General features: G+C 32.2%; 2 protein-coding genes across 2 annotated transcripts in view; both read left to right on the top strand.

Annotated features, from left to right (window-relative positions):
• LOC127719947 (basic phospholipase A2-like) overlaps nucleotides 1–5,250 on the top strand; it is a 35,172-nt gene extending 29,922 nt beyond the window's left edge. The window contains exons 4-6 of the mRNA XM_052226313.1: nucleotides 1,522–1,669; nucleotides 2,183–2,286; nucleotides 3,717–5,250. Coding sequence (XP_052082273.1) covers nucleotides 1,522–1,669; nucleotides 2,183–2,286; nucleotides 3,717–3,847 — 383 coding nt within the window. The 3' untranslated portion in view covers nucleotides 3,848–5,250. The remainder of the gene's footprint in view (nucleotides 1–1,521; nucleotides 1,670–2,182; nucleotides 2,287–3,716) is intronic.
• A 7,208-nt stretch (nucleotides 5,251–12,458) lies between these two features.
• LOC127720976 (acetylcholine receptor subunit alpha-like) lies at nucleotides 12,459–13,997 on the top strand. Its single transcript, XM_052227698.1, has one exon. The coding sequence runs from the start codon at nucleotides 12,562–12,564 to the stop codon at nucleotides 13,780–13,782; it is 1,221 nt and encodes a 406-aa protein (XP_052083658.1). The 5' UTR covers nucleotides 12,459–12,561; the 3' UTR covers nucleotides 13,783–13,997.
• The last annotated feature ends 2,881 nt before the right edge of the window (nucleotides 13,998–16,878 follow it).

The following is a 16,878-nucleotide window of genomic DNA, read 5'->3' as shown; positions in this document are numbered from 1 at the left end:
ATTCGACTCGAATTCGAATTGGCTATTTCGCGTTATCCAATTCGCATTAGAAATGCGTTTTCGTTAATGCGAATTAGTTACTTCGCTTTAACTCGAATTAAACGGTGGTGTGGACACTGTCTAATTGTAATTCGAGTCAAATTATAATTATTTAATTGATAATGCGAATTAAAAGTTAACGTCATTCGGACAGTATAGCGAATTTGACGCGCATTGCAATTGTATTAAAATTTACGTTCGGACGTAAAACGTTTCGAATGCGAATTAAACTAATTCGAATTAGTTATTGCGAATCGAATTCGAATTACATGTGAACGCAGCATTAAATTCACAATATGACAGTGTCATGCATTATCTCAGAGGTTCGAATAACAAAATATTGTAATTTTGATCATAGCATGTATAAATGTTTAGGCTTAAAGTTTCCAAATATTTAAGAATAAAGGCCGTTTAATGTGTGTTGAATAAGTCATAACTTATACCCATGCATCCAATCAATTGCTGTAGCTACCTTAGATAGCTTCCTGTAGTAGCGAGCATTTCCAAATTATTTATCGTTTTATATTTCCTTGTTCGTGTTAGTGATCATCCTGTTGGTATAGCTGTACAAAGCAGGTTTTTATTGTGTGTTTAAATTTTATTACATAAAGTCCAGATAGGCACAGGGATTTTGTTCTCACGAAGATCTGGTTAATTCCACCACATTTTGATCCAGTACCAAGTCCGACTGTCTTGACGGTGTGTCATTCGTTGTTGTTTGTCTTTGTTAGAATGTCTGATGTTTTGGGATGAGTCGGTTGTTGACGTCTGATGCAGTCTGCTGTACTCTGCGATATTATTTTGCGATACCACTTATCCATTTTATGGTCTCATTAAAACAGAGTTAAAATGACTAGGATGTAAGCAAACATAGGTCACCATATGACTTTCAGTAATGAGAAAAAAAAACCCATGACGTATGGTCAGCCATAAAAAGCCCGACATGACAAAACGGTCAACACCTCAAACAAGAAAAAACAACAACGGCCTTACCTATGACAAAACAACAACGGCCTAACCTATGACAAAACCACAACGGCATTACCTATGACAAAACAACAACGGCATTACCTATGACAAAACAACAACGGCATTACCTATGACAAAACAACAACGGCATTACCTATGACAAAACAACAACGGCATTACCTATGACAAAACAATAACGGCCTTACCTATGACAAAACAACAACGGCATTACTTTTGACAAAACAATAAACGAAATAAAAATCTGACAGACACAAACCAACGACAACCACTTACTACATGCCCTAGACTTGGAACAGACACACACATAATGAGGTGGGGTCAAAAATATTTGCTTGCGCTCAACCATTCCCACGTTTTTGTGTAAAAACGTTTTTTTTTTATGGTTAGGCATAAACACAGTAAGTAGGTTTTTTTTTGGACCAAACAGTTTAGATGAAAAAATAGTTGCTGTGATTCTAGCATGATTTCATTACAGAATTGTATTTTATTTAGGTGAACACAACATTATGAAACGAAATGTAGCACAGTTAGCTTATGAAATAGTACATTATTGTGGATGGGTACAGGGTTCTGAATTGATGGATTATGGATGTTATTGTGGAAAAGGCGGTCATGGAGAACCTATGGATAACTTAGATAGGTAAATGATATTCCCTTGTTTACCCACATGATTAAAAGAAATCAAATGAACAGTTGTTATTGCTTCCTTTTTAAAATTTATTACATGGTTTCTGTTTTTTTCTTACTTAGTAATTTTAAATATTAATTACAGGAGCTATAAGGTACAAGTTATACGCTAACGAGACACCAACACAAGAAACCCGCCAAAAAGTTAATCACGAGGTCAACATAAGGACTTTAGCAAAGCACAAGTTGTGTGGCATATATATATCAAGACAAGCTTTTTGAGTTTATTATTTTCATGTTTAGGAATAACTTTGACAGGAACCACAAAAGATATGCAATCAATTATAACTTGAAAATTTTTCAATTTCTGTTTAAGATGCACATAACATATTCGACAAAACCAAAACTTTATATTAAACTATGCTTTTTATTTCGGCAATGCATCCATGATGTTACCCTTATGTATGACTATGGTTTTCACCGAAATCTTTGATCTAAAAGAAGCTTTTCCCTTATTTTTTTTAAGATGTTGTAAAGCCCATGATGACTGTTATGTTAAATTGGAGCAAAAACATTATTATGTTAATTGGTATAATTATCAGTTGAAGACGAAGACTATAGAATGTGATGGTGAGTTTATCATTTGTAAAACGAAACAAACGACAATAACAAATACATCTATATAATCAACAAAATCCAAACCACTGAAACAAGATTCATCAATTTACATATCTGAGAACCGAGAAATGATTTGAAAGCATAAGAGTTCGAGAAATACAACCAAATAGAGATTTAGAGTAAACGTCAGTAGGGCAGCATTAATAAACACAATAGCTATCTAGCGGTCACCATTAAAAAGGGAAAACATCGACACCGCATGGCTAAATATGAGTCATGTAGACAAATTCTAACTGAACTCAATAGATACCAACGACCATCTAAAATGTTAGCCCCATTTTCTAATGCTTAAATAACGAGCTCTCTTTGCTTTGTAAAGAAAACAATGTTCTAATTCGAACACAACTTTTGGTATACTCGCATATTACATGAACATTTAACTTGCCACTTAAGTTGTATTTTGAACGATGCTTGATATAAAAAAGGGTACTCCTGTAAATGTTGTCCGCTAGTCAATTCTATACCTTTTTTTAAAATATGGATATATGTATGTGTACACTTTTGAATTGTGAAGTGTTTGGTTTTCTAAAATATTTTCGATTTATCAAAATCGATATGTCCTTTCCTTCTAACGTGTCTAATATGTCTGCATCAAACGCTAATGTGTTTTCTTTAAAATTGTCTAAGTAAAAATCGTAATAGTTCTTGGCGGATATGGTTTATTAGAGATTCAAATGGGTAATGTATTCTCTAAAAAAAGTCCGATCGTAAAACAATGTAACCCATCTTCATATCTCCAATAAAGCATGGATGTGATGTACTACTTCTTTACCTTTTTGCCGCAACACAGACATAATATGTCAAACAAAAGTCTCCGAAAAACCTTAATTGCTCATCGGGTAAAAATATGCCATTTAAATCTTTTATATTTATATTTCAATTTACCTTCATTGCAATCATTTATACTTGCTTCTTTGTTAATATTACTTAGAGGCATTAATGATATGTTTTACTGCTAAGGCAGCGGCAAGTCATCTTTTGTGTTTGGGGGCATGGTTTTTTTCTCGGGACAAATATTTTCAAAGACGTATTAATTTTTTTATCTAAAGTTCAATGACAACAAACCTTTTCGACTACCCTTCAGCAACAAATATCATTGCTATTTACAATTTCTCTCGATTTAGTTTGCAAAAAATGCAAAAATAGGTAAAAATTATCTTTCAAGGGTCAAACAATGTCGATCAACTGACTATTATGGCAATGTCGACTTAATTGTAGATCATATTTTTCTATCATTTTGCTATTTAAAGTTTTCTCTATCTATTATAGTTTCTGCGAAAAATATAAAAATGCGTAAAATTCGTCTTTCAGTTTCAATACGTTCTAAGAGCCGTCAATTGAAACTTCTCCGTGCAACTGTCATTTGATGTCTTTAATTTCAGATGCTCTTGAAACCGATGACAGAAAGTTGTGTGAGTGTGATAAGATTTTACTTGAATGTGTTTTACGGAATGAATACCATAGTGAACATCATAATAACTGTTCAGCTGACAATCCTCTATACAAAAAGTAAAAGCTTATATTATGGATGAAATTGTTTACATTAGTATTTGTATTCTTATTATCATATTTGAATTATGTAAATGATATGCAAATAGTAGTCGCATGTCTTTGTGTTATATGTTAATGATAGTTTTGGTTTGACAAGACATATTTATGTTGAACAAAGGACACATTATTCTTTGTAAAAAATTCGGATTGTAACACACATTTATCTGAAATCACTCTGCATGTACATTAAGATAATGCTTAATTTTCATACGCCCGTCAAAATTTTGACGGGACGTATTATGGTATACAAATGTCGTCTGTCCGTCTGTCCGTCCGGCGTAAACATGTCGCACCGTAACTTGGAACGTCTTATCTAAATTTCATGAAACTTAACATAGTTGTTTCTTATGATAGTCAAACGATCTGTATACTTTTTGGTGAAAATCAGATTAAAACTTTTTGAGTTACGGGACTTAGTAACTAAAACAGGTGTGTGTTTTTTTCACATGTCGCGCCGTATCTCAAAAACAATTTATGATTATTGCTTAAAACTTTACACACTTCTTAGTTATATTAATCTTAAGATCTGTATATACTTTTTGGTGATGATTCAAAATTTTATTTTAGAGATATTGAGTATTTTGTCAAAAAGGGGGAGGGTTTTTTTCACATGTCGCGTCGTATCTCAAAAACAATTTATGATTATTGCTTAAATTTTACACACTTCTTAGTTATATTAATCTAAAGATCTGTATACTTTTTGGTTTTGATTCAAAATTCTATTTTTGAGATATTGATTTTTTTTTAAAAAGGGGGGTTTTCACATGTCGCGCCGTATCTCAAAAACGATTTATGATTATTGCTTAAAATTTTACACATCTTCTTAGTTATATTAAACTTAAGATCTGTATACTTTTTGGTTTTGATTCAAAATTTTATTTTAGAGATATTGAGCTTTTTGTAAAAAAAAAGGGGGGGGGGGGGGTTCGCATGTCAGGCCGTATGTCAGAAACTATTTATGATTATTGCATAAAAAATCACACACAAGACGACGGGCGTATCATGCGCTTATGGCGCAGCTTTATTAATTCCTGGTATACTGTAGCGATATGAAGACGTGTTTTTCACTAGAATATCGGCGTCAATATGATTTCCAGACTCATCTTGCAAACACTTTCTTTATTCAAATGACCTTGAAGTTCCCCAAAAAAATTCGAACTTTCCTTTTTATTCTATACCCTTTATTCCGCTAGGAATAAATACTGTAATATTTTTACCTGTGACAATAATATATTAGGATATTTTTCCTCTTGGAACTTCATTCGGAAGGAACTTTTATTTCATGACAAATGTGTACCCTACTCGACAATTACTATTGTAAGCGTATCATTATGAATCAATTCTATCTATTAAAAATCTCTTATATAAATTAGATTCGACTTCGTTTTGATCTCAAATCAGACGGCATTTTTTGTAATTTTTTGTGTTATATGTAGCACGTAAACATTTTGTACACATGTATATCTTTTAAATCAGAGTGTAATATAAACGTTTTTCCTGTGTTGTGAGTTTCAGGATGTGTTTACTAAGTATATATTTTTTGTACTTTTTTGTGTTATATGTAGCACGTAAACATTTTGTACACATGTATATATTTTAAATCAGAGTGTAATATAAACGTTTTTCCTGTGTTGTGAGTTTCAGGATGTGTTTACTAAGTCTTATGTTTTTGTTGTTGATGTTTCCTTGTTCTTGAATGTCTCGTCATGTAGGCTAATGTGATGCTTCAAATATTTATTTCATTATATACTTGATGATTTATGCTTTCTAATTATCAACTTCCCATTTTGCAGCAGTAACATACCTTCTGTCCCATCGAATGGCATTTACATATCCCAATTGATACACTATGCTCGTGCATGTTCGCATTATACAGATATTTTTACCCAGTTTGTAACACAAAAACGGTTCCGACAAAAATATGAGAAATAAACTCATCATTGATAGCAAGATTAAGATGTTGTACGCCAGACATACGTTTCGTCTACAAAAGACTCATCAGTGACGCTCGAATCAAAAAAGTTAAGAAGGCCAAATAAAGTACGAAGTTGGAGAGCATTGAGGACCCAAAATTCCGAAAGGTTTTGTCAAATATAGCTAAGAGTATCTATTTCTGGGATAGAAAATCCTTAGAATTTTGAAATATTCAAAGTTTGTGAACAGATAATTTATAATTATAATGATTATTATACAAAGAACAACTGAAATCAACGCTGACATAAGTTTTCCGATCATGCACCATCAGAAATTTCCTGACCTATACGATATTTCTATGTCTCAATTCGATAGTGACATGCTTTCGTGATTTTTCTGTTCCGATTATATATTAAATATTATTTTATTAGTTCACTAACTGGAGGTGAAACAAGGGGTAGGGTTGAGATTTCAAACAAAATTGTGATAGACCAAGTCATGAACTTTGTTAGTGGTTGCCATTTGTTATATTCCAAGGTTATTTTGTGACATGTGATTTAGAACCTAACATATCTTGTAGACAGACACCTGTCTATTGTTGAAGACAGCATGATGACTTCCAGATGTCTCTGGTTATTGATATCTTTCAAATTGGTTTGTTGACATATATCCCACACCTCTTTCTAAGATATTCCTGAACTTAAAAAAAGTACAAACGTCTTTTCTTTGTAATAAGTCGTTTATGGCATGATAAATTCTGATGAAATGTTACATTACAAAGTACATTTAGAAATCCAAACATTTATGAAACTAAAATAATCGCAACCGATTTGGACGGTTCATAAACTATTTAAATACATATGCATGCTATTGTTTGTTTATTGATTCTAACATAGATAATGCATCAAATTATTTGAATATCAAGGAATAGTATATGGGAAGTCACAGATTTTGGTAAAATTTTCCATAAAAATTTGGCTCGTTGAACAATAACTGAAAAATCGAAAAAATAATGCATTTATTTCTTTCATTTTTTTCATTACTGATAGAATGCCTTCAAAACAGATTAATATTTGTATTAAAGCACAAAGAATCGGCGAGAATCGATTAAAAAAAAATTTGAGAAATAAAATAGACATATGGTCACCGACTTCGTTTTTGGTGTATTAAGCCTATAGTCGACTATAAAAGGCCAAAAAATGAAATATGTGAAACAATTCAAACGAGAAAACTAACGGCATAATTAAAAAAACCAATTTACGATAAATAAATATGACAGACATGAACCAAAAAAATCCACTAAATACAGGCTTCCGACTCGTGACTGGCACATGTTTGTGAGCGCTCAATCCTCCCTTGATTGCAATAAGTCGGTTATTGCATGTTTTTAGGATTTGAAAACACTTAAAAAAGACTTCAGATTTTGTTCCTTACACCCTATATCTAAATAATGTTAATATGTTTTTTTCAAATTGAACACCACTTTGAATGATGCATACCGTAAAATAGAAGTCGGTGACCATATTATTATTTTACACCGTTAAAACGGCAATACCTGTATCAACAACATATCATTTTTTTTTAGAAAAATCTGATTGTTCAGGAGCAACATTTTGAAAAGAAGATACACACAATAAACAAAGTAAAACAATTAAGAATAATGTGAAAACTTTTACTTAAAATGTTTTTCTAAGTAGTTAAAATAACAAAGAAAAGAAAAAGAATTAAAATGATTGTGACATAGGAAACTATCATACATATAATATCCATGCCTTCCACTACGTCTTGCCAAGAAACTTTCTCACGGATTTGTTTTTCAGTTGATGTTGTTTTCGTCTCAGTTGACTCTTTTGTAAATAGTCGATCTGCTAGGTCCGTCCATGGTTCTTTCGGGCCATTTTCTTTTTCTTCATATAAGGGTCTGATATCGGGTGGTGTAATGATTGATTTCGGTTTTGTTTGTATGTTTGGCAAAGCTCGGGATGTGTCTTTGGTTGTCTGCAGTGGCTTAATTGTATTTTTACGTTTCCAAGGCAACCGTGTCACTATAAATTTCCAAACTGCATTTATCTCCCTTGATTCATCTCTATGATGCAAAGCTGAAATTATGATTACGGATGTCACAATAAGTCCACTTACAATTATTATTACAACCATCATTATCAACAAGACACACATTGGATTAGACGATGACGGAATCGCGGCGGAGACGAGTGTCAAAAATATTGCATAAGAGAGAAGTATCGTCATTGAGAGTCCAATTCGTTCACCTGATTCAACTGGTAGAAGATACACTAATGGATTCAACAAACCAAAAAGCAAAGTAGGACAGACAACCATCAATGTGAAATATAATGGTTCACGTTTTATTGTCAATTCTACTACAAAAACATTATATCCTATAGAAAAATCGGCTATGGTATTAGCCCGATACGATTCTAACTTCCAATTTGCATTAGGTGTGTAAAATGATAAGTCTACTGTTTGTTGATAAGGAGAAGTTACGAAGATAACATCTTCGGTACCTAATCCCCATGTTCCGAACTGTAATACGCATGTCTGAGAGTCAAATGGAAATTTAGATATGTCAACGGTACATTTTGCATTTAAAACACCCCCTGGTCCCCATGCCACAGTTCCATTCCATAGCAATGTGGCCATAAATTCGTTTTCCCCTTCAAAAGGTCTTAGTTCGTCGATGCTGTTAAGTAGCATAATTGGTGGTGTCCAGATGTTCCCTTGTTTTATAGTCAAACGCCTTTTGTTTCCATAATCACCAGGTTGCCAGGATATTCCTCCGTCTGTCCATTTCAGTTCTATAGCCGCAATTATACTGATAGTCTCCGATATTTCCTCAAACATTGCAATGTTGACAAGAAAAAAACGAGTTTCGATGGTTAATGGTTGTGACTGGTCAGTTGCTGGTACTACATCCTTATCATAAGTGGACAGTATGTCATTGCGAAGTTTATAAACGTCCGATAAATTTTGTCCATGAAGTAATCCCGTGATACACAATAAGACAACAAAGACAAGGAGTTTTGTTAAAAAGGTCATCGCACTTCTGTCATATATTGTCGCACTGACAACTTCACGTAGAATACAATTATGTCTATGCAATGAACTATTGGTAGCTAGCGACTTGAATGTTTCACAAATCTTCTCAAAAGTGGGAAACATTGATCCAGATTAATGTGAAGGAAGAAAAGTATTGCTTGTTAAGTATTTGAACAGTTCTCTATTCATTGATATAAATTTAACGATTAATACGTGAAATATAGTCCGGTATAGGACATTATTGACTGGCGAGTTTTACCACTGGTCTAATAATTTTTTTAATGTAAATAATTAAAACTAGATTGAGTTATATAGATATCGATTTTGTATGCTAAAACGTAAACATCCGTTTCCAATTTTGCTCTTGAAATCTACATGTTGATCTTTGTGTTTTTGAAAATCTAAACGTCCTAATTGCTTGCTACGGAAGCCCATTTGGACCTCCAAAAATATAATCAAAATCGAAATCACGAATTAAAAAAAATCTTAATCACGGATTAAAATCATAATCACGAATATCATCATATATAAGATAACGAATATATAGAATAATTTATAACAGATATTTGTAATTCGTCATAACGATTTAAATCAGTTAACACAGATTGTTTTAATTCGTTTTGTAATATAAATTGCATTTTTCTTTTGATGTTTTAAAGAAATAATCTGCTTAAAAGGTGTGTTAATGGAATACCATGGTTTATTAACTAGAATCTAAGAGGAAAGTAGGCGGAGCTTACCTATGGTATAACATGTCCATTTTGATATTATTCCATGACTGAAGCTCCAATCCATTTTCTGAAAGATACCCACCTCTTAACTATTTATGAAACTGAGGGAAAAAATGAACTGAGAAAAAATAAATCCATTTCTAATATTAATGTTGTCTTTAGTGTTTGGAAATAATCCTTAAAATTATGTTTAAAATTTGCTGTCTATCAAGAATTAGGTTAAACATAATTTAAAGTGAGAACTATTCACAAATCCTACAAAAACAATATGGAAAAACATATAATTGTATAGTGTTTTTTTCTCAATAGATACTTAAATGAAGTTAATAATTAATTAATTGGATAAATATTGTAGTAAACGGATTCGGTGGTAGAATTTGTTTTTCTTATGATATAATGGAAAATGCTTCGTACAATGTTCCGAATCGATATGGCGGAAAATCATACGAGATAAATTTAATCAACCTGTGGTTTATCAACATTGATCAAACTGTGGTTTTTCAAAATTTATCAAACCAGTTAAAGGAATACAGAAGTATAGAAATTCTGAAAAACACTAATTTTTGATAAAATTAAGTTGTTTGGAAAAACTGAAGTCTTTTAAAATTTGATGATTAGAAAAGCCCGTCACTTTAGGATGTACTTAGGTCAGGTTTAGGAATTTTTGTCATATGTTCGGTCTTAATTTTTTTCCTACGACACAGGGTAAAATATTTTGCCCTATAACAACCATTTTTCTTTTCATATAAGAATTCAAAAGCCCATAAAAGGTCATCTACCAAAATTTAAAACGATTCTATATTTCTTTTCTTTCGATTTGAAACCCAAATAATACCAATGCAAATATAAGGTTAAGCCCGAGTCAGCCTTTTCCCGCCATTTAAAAAAAAGATAAATATCTCGGAAATGATGCTTTTCTGACTTGAAGTATCTATTTTAAATTCTAGATTTTTTTGATTTCACCTAAGTACATCCTTAATTTTAACTAAATAACGGAAGAAAAAGATCTAATACTGCAAAATAATTATGTAAAATGTACAAAAATGGAACGTTAATCTGCCGAGTATATTTAGAGAAAACAACTTGTCAAAATTGACATCTTTATAGGTATACAATCATATGATGAATATATAATCACAAGGTATAATATACATACGCGGTCTTACGTAGGACTGGTACCTATTTAGGCGGGAATCTTGAATATTGACGAGCATTTCAATATATGGTTTTAAGAATCCTGACATACATAGTCAAAACTTGAGCGATTTATTAAGCAAAACTGGTAGGTTTGCAATAACCAGTTCCATATTTTACATTCAGACGTGTTAGAGTATACTGGTTTTGTCATTATAATATAGAGATTGAGGACATATTTACTTCATTTGATAACCCATACATGTAGCTACTGTTGACATGAGAGATGAGCTCCTCATTTACATACAGACTATAACTACATACAGCTAAGAAACACAACTAGTTTCTTAATTTATTTTCAATAACATGTAATTGTCTATCCCTCATCGAGTTTGATTGTTTCATGCTTTTAACAGGAACAACAAATCTAATGAAAGATTGATAGTTATTTGTCTGTGGAAAATGCTTAATGCATGCCTTTTCCGGACGAGAACCAATTAACTGCAAAAAGGGTCGACCGGGATGAAAGGCGGTAATTTCGACAGACCCTAGAATATGAGAGGATACTGGAAAGGAGACATACAAGACATACATCCCCAACAACAGAACACCCCACTTAAAAACAAGATTTTTACTGCATGATTGGAGAGGACAAAGGAATAGCCATGATATTTCTATATCCCAGTAAAACCTTAGGGTTTCAAGAAAAATAAGTTCTCGACCTTATGTATATGCTTTAACAATTAACTTTACTCTCCTTTGAGTAAATTCTTACATTTAGTCCTGCTTCATTCAGTTTTTTTTATCTAAACTGACTTGTATTGTACTTTTAAGGTGGTACCCAACACCTTGACTAATATTAATTTGGCTCGTTTAATTTTCATAAAATTTTGACAAAATGTTTACTTTGACCCTTTGACAAAATTATAAAAATTTCAAAAAATTTGAACCAACCACTTTATCAGAAAAATTTCATTGGTTATATAGCAGTTTGACAAACACTAATTTTGATCATTGAGAAGCTTAATATTTCCTAAACAATACAACGTAATTCAAACGTTTAGCTGATTTTTACAGAGTTATCTCCCTGTAGTGTTAGGTACCACCTTAAGAATTATTTCAAAAGATACTACCACCAAATCTATAAAATTAGCGGGGAAAAAAATTAAAAGCAACTCCACTGAAGACAATCACAATAATATGGAAAACAGTGTAAACTATATAATCAATTAATATTTGCTTGAATCTTACGAATAAAGACCTTTAAAAACATGTTTATATTTCGTTATTCGTTGTTATTATATCAAACAAATTTATGAAAATATTTGAAAATTTGTTAAAAGGGATACTTAATACATATTACAAATTTAAGAAATTGCTATTCATAAGTAGCTAAAGAAAACATGCTCTAAAAATTGCCACTTAGCTATGGCGTAATAGACTATTCATGATAGGTTAGAGTAGAATATATATTGTCAAACAACTTTCTAATAAAATCAAATATTCTTAATCTGCCATTCCCATACTAATTAAACAAACAACAGCACCTTTAAATCAAACAACATCAGTAAGTATAAATAAATATATCATTTACAAAGATGTCATTTCATGCATGATCTCAAAAATAATAAGGCAATATATGTCATAGTAGTCTTAACTGCGAAGGAACTTATTCTACAAATATTTCGCTGAAATGGTGATTGTCAAAACTTTAGTTGTCATTAAGATTCTAATTATTGCTGTTCAAGGACAAACTTTAGCCAATGTGTACCAGCTGCATTCCGATGTATTTGCTAATTACAACAAGGAGGTGATACCAAATGCAAACCGATCTAACCCAATGGATATTCAAATAGGATTTTTCTTATTGACAATTACAGAATTCGAGGAAATTGACGAAACCATTGAAGTAAATGCTGGTTTATTTGCCAGTTGGAACGATGGTGGAATATCATGGGATCCGACACAATATGGCGGGAAGTCCTCACTCTCTATATTACAAGGTAATATATGGACTCCGCCCTTGGTTTTAGTTAATAATGTGGAAGACCTGAAACCTATCGAAGGAGAATTCGAATTCATGGCCACCATATACTATAACGGTTTTACCGTTTGGGCACCGGGCGGAGTTATGAAGGCAAAGTGTACTACAGACATATCGAAATTTCCGTTTGATTCTCAAACGTGCACATTACAGTTTGTTACATGGGGACTTACCCAGGCAGATATAACGTTATCTCTTGCTCCTACAAATTCGTTTGATCTGACTTTTTTTGTTCCAAATTCAAACTGGAAGTTGACTGGTAATCGGCCGTATACATATAGTCTTGGTGGTTATAGTGGATATAATGTAGACATTACCATACAACGTGAACCTTTGTATTTTCTTTTGATGGTTGTTTGTCCAACTTTGCTGTTTAGTTTATTGAATCCCTTAGTGTTCCTTCTACCTGTTGAATCTGGTGAACGGATTAGCTTGGCCATGACAATTTTACTTTCTTATGCAATATTTTTAACACTTGTCTCCGCCGCGATTCCATCATCGTCTAATCCTATGTGCATCTTGTTGATAATGATGGTGGTAATAATAATTGTAAGTGGGATGATTGTCTTTTCTGTTATAATAATATCTGCTATTTATTGTCGAGACGAAAAACAAAAAATGAACAGGTTTTGGAAAGCCATTGCAACTAAATTTCCATGGAAACATGGAGATATCGATTCTCAGACGGCGGAGGAAACAGAAATAGAAGAAGCTACATGGAGAGATGTTTCTGAAAAGTTAGGTCTTCACAGGAATAATCTTGTACAACCTTTGTACGAAGCAAAAGAATCGGGTAATACTCGGCAAGTTTCGGATAATACTCGACAAGTTTCGGATGGACATGTGGAAGAAAATAAAAAGTCTGAAAGCAATTTGTTAAGGAGTGATCACACCCGAAACAATACGTGCATTTCATGGAAAGACGTTGCGCATAGTTTAGATATGCTATCTTTGATATCGTCATATGCATTAATTATCCTTATTCTCGTTATATTTTTCATTGTTGTAAGATCGTAACACTTTTATTTAAAACACAAATGTATACTCCTAACACAATTCACACACTCAGACCTTTTTTCAGCATGTCTAATACTTGAGAAGATAACATTAAATACTTTAGTCGTATTCAAATCAACTGGAGCTACTTAAGTGTGTTGAATCCTGTCTAATAATTGAATAAGAGGGGTGGTATATGACATATTGCCATTTGGAAATAAAACATTTTGATCTTATATACTAGTTCAATTCTTCGTTAAAAGTTGGTCTGCCAATGCAAATGTATAATCCAAATGAACTATATTATTCAGTTTTATAAAATTAAGAAGATGTAGTATGATTGCCAATGAGACAACTCTCCACCAGAGACAAAATGGCATATAATATAACAACTATAGGTCACCGTACGGCCTTCAATAGCTTGTTTTTCCTTTGGACTTACGCCTAATATACATTTAAGATATATATCTGATTCACAATCATTCACTTTTCCCTCCATATTTACTTTCGAAAGGGTTGGAGAGGATAACGTAGATAAGGATACACACATAAAAAAAGTCCTGTCGTTGTGCGTAAATTTAATGCTCATTTTTTATGAAAGCCGGTGGCAGTGATTGATGGAGTAAAGGAAAATAGTTCCGGAACGGAAACGATCACTGTACGGAGTTTGTCCGTCGTCAACACTTCGGACAATAACTCAAAAACGTTTTCACCAATTTTCTTGAAACTTTGGTGAATTGTTTATATCTATTGACGTAAGCTCCCTTTCGATTTTACGTTTCTGAGTTATGGGGTTTTATTCATAAAAGATGGGAGATTTTCCAGTTTTCGAAGCATAACCCAAAAATCCTTTGAGCAATGTTCATGGAACTTTAGTGAGTTGTTCATATATATTGACATAAGTTCCATTTCGATTAAAAAAAATTTCTGATTTTACTTTTTGGAATATTGGGACTTTATCCATAAAAAGGGGGGATAACTTTGGTTGACTGTTTATATCTATTGATATAAAAGCTCTTTTGGGTTTTTTTCTAATTAATTTCTGATATGACAATTCTGAGATATGGAACTTTATTCGTTGAAAAATCGTCGAAAACTGACAATTTGTCACACTTTGGACAACAATAGAATTTTATTCGTTCAAAAACGGAGGCAACACACTAAGTTAAACTTGAGGTACATGTAGCCTAAATAGTGCCAAATTATTCATGTTTTGTGTCAATGGGTACCACTGTGCATGTCTTTGTTTTTGTTTTTTTTTTTTTGTTTTTTTTTTTTTGTTTTGTTTTTGTTTTTGTTTTTGTTTTTTTTTTTTGGGGGGGGGGGGGGGTCTATTTGAGAGTGCTCACAGTATTTCTAGTTGATCATATAAATTCATTTAAAGCAAAAGACGAGCTAAAAGGGCAACGAGCGTATCATGCGCTCATTGCGCAGCTCTTTATTAATAAAAACCCCATATTATTATGACTTTACATTCGAACTATAGTTGTAATAACATTCTGAAAATATTATTTTCTTTAATTTTCATTTATTAAACACTATACTTTTCATATATATATATATATATATATATATATATATACACTATACACTGATTGACAATCGTTATGTTGTTGATAGGGTTTTCGTTGGTACATTTTTGGTCTGCCTTGTTAAATACAATAAAAGTAAAAAGCTACACGATTTAACCAAAATATATAAAAATAAGGAGATGATGTGGTATGATTTTAATGAAACAACTATCTACCAGAGACTAAATGAATTGGAAGTAATTAAGAAACCTCTACTTTCAATTTGCTCTACTGTAATTATTAGTGTATCAAAATAATGTTTTAATCTTTGTGCATGTGCCTATAAGCACAATAATTGGGAAATGCGTTGTGCGACCGATTGATGGTTATGGTGGATACATAAGAAAGTGACAAATGCTTGCATTATGTTGATACATGTAACTGATATAAAGAAAAGCAATACATGCCAAGTAGGTTTCACACTGTGCAGAAATATTTATCTTAACTAGAAAAAACCCATTGTTATTTATCTAGTAACGTATTACAAGTCTGATTATACATATCATCGTCTGTAATTACAAGTTAAATATTTGAATTGCTTGTGGATTTGTTTGATTTAAAGATGAGAAAGACAATAATTAACATAAATAATTAGTCTACTGTTACTGTAGAAGTAATTTTTTCCCGTATAATGTAATACATGATTTATATAGTTCGTGTGTTCATGCACGTAAATAAAAAATTCCAGTCAATTCAAACATTAATTCAAGTCTCAAAAGTAATTCCAGTCTACGATACGATAGATTAACCAAACAATATTAATGTCAAAGTAATTTCAACCCTCAAAATCATTTGTACACACAGATTAGATTTTAAAGTCATCTCTCCAGAGACGAACTTACAACATTTTCTTTTACATCTTTCATCGACCATGCTCCTAGCATGTATAAAGGCAAATTTGATAAACACCACTCTAACCACAATCTTCAAAGAGAAAGTTTCACGTGGGTAGTGTTACCTTTGCATGTCACGAAAGCTTTTAATTTGCAAATGTCTTTTACATGCAGTGTTTGATGTGGTCAGGGGCTTCAATAATTGCAATGTATATATGTGTATATATTTAGTTATTCCAATTTTGTCTTGTAGTTTACATGTTATCCCGACCTTGCTGTATGTTAGATGTGTTAGTAAATTGTTGAGTATTTTTCTTGTACCGTTTGGGTTTTTTATTTGTTTCTATAATTTTTCCTTGGTATATGCATACGTGTCGTTATATTCTTATAGTTAGTTTTTAAGTGTTGGACATTTTTAAAAACAGTAAGGAGATACATGTACCAAAGTTGCAATAAAAATCACCAAAAGACAATGAATGAGACTTCGTAAGATATAGAAATAAAAAAGAATGATTTATTGATTAATTGGTGTTTGATTAACGTCCAGTGGCAAATTATTCATGCCTATTCAAGGTAAGAACAAATTGATAATCCAATAGGCTGTAATTTCGAATGCGTCTAGGAAATGAGGTATGTCGGAGAGGAACTGAAATTTTGTATCGCATCGGGCCACCTACAGTCCCACCTAACAATTGTTACAAGGGTTCGTTAAT

Source organism: Mytilus californianus, unplaced genomic scaffold, assembly GCF_021869535.1.
Source record: "Mytilus californianus isolate M0D057914Y unplaced genomic scaffold, xbMytCali1.0.p SCAF_11, whole genome shotgun sequence".
Classification (NCBI taxonomy): domain Eukaryota; kingdom Metazoa; phylum Mollusca; class Bivalvia; order Mytilida; family Mytilidae; genus Mytilus; species Mytilus californianus.
The sequence above is the reverse complement of the archived record's forward strand: the minus strand, read 5'-3'. Positions and strand labels throughout refer to the sequence as shown.

Excerpts from the sequence above, each read along its gene's own strand:
- LOC127720976 (XM_052227698.1), top strand. The coding sequence starts at position 12,562 with ATGGATATTCAAATAGGATTTTTCTTATTGACAATTACAGAATTCGAG.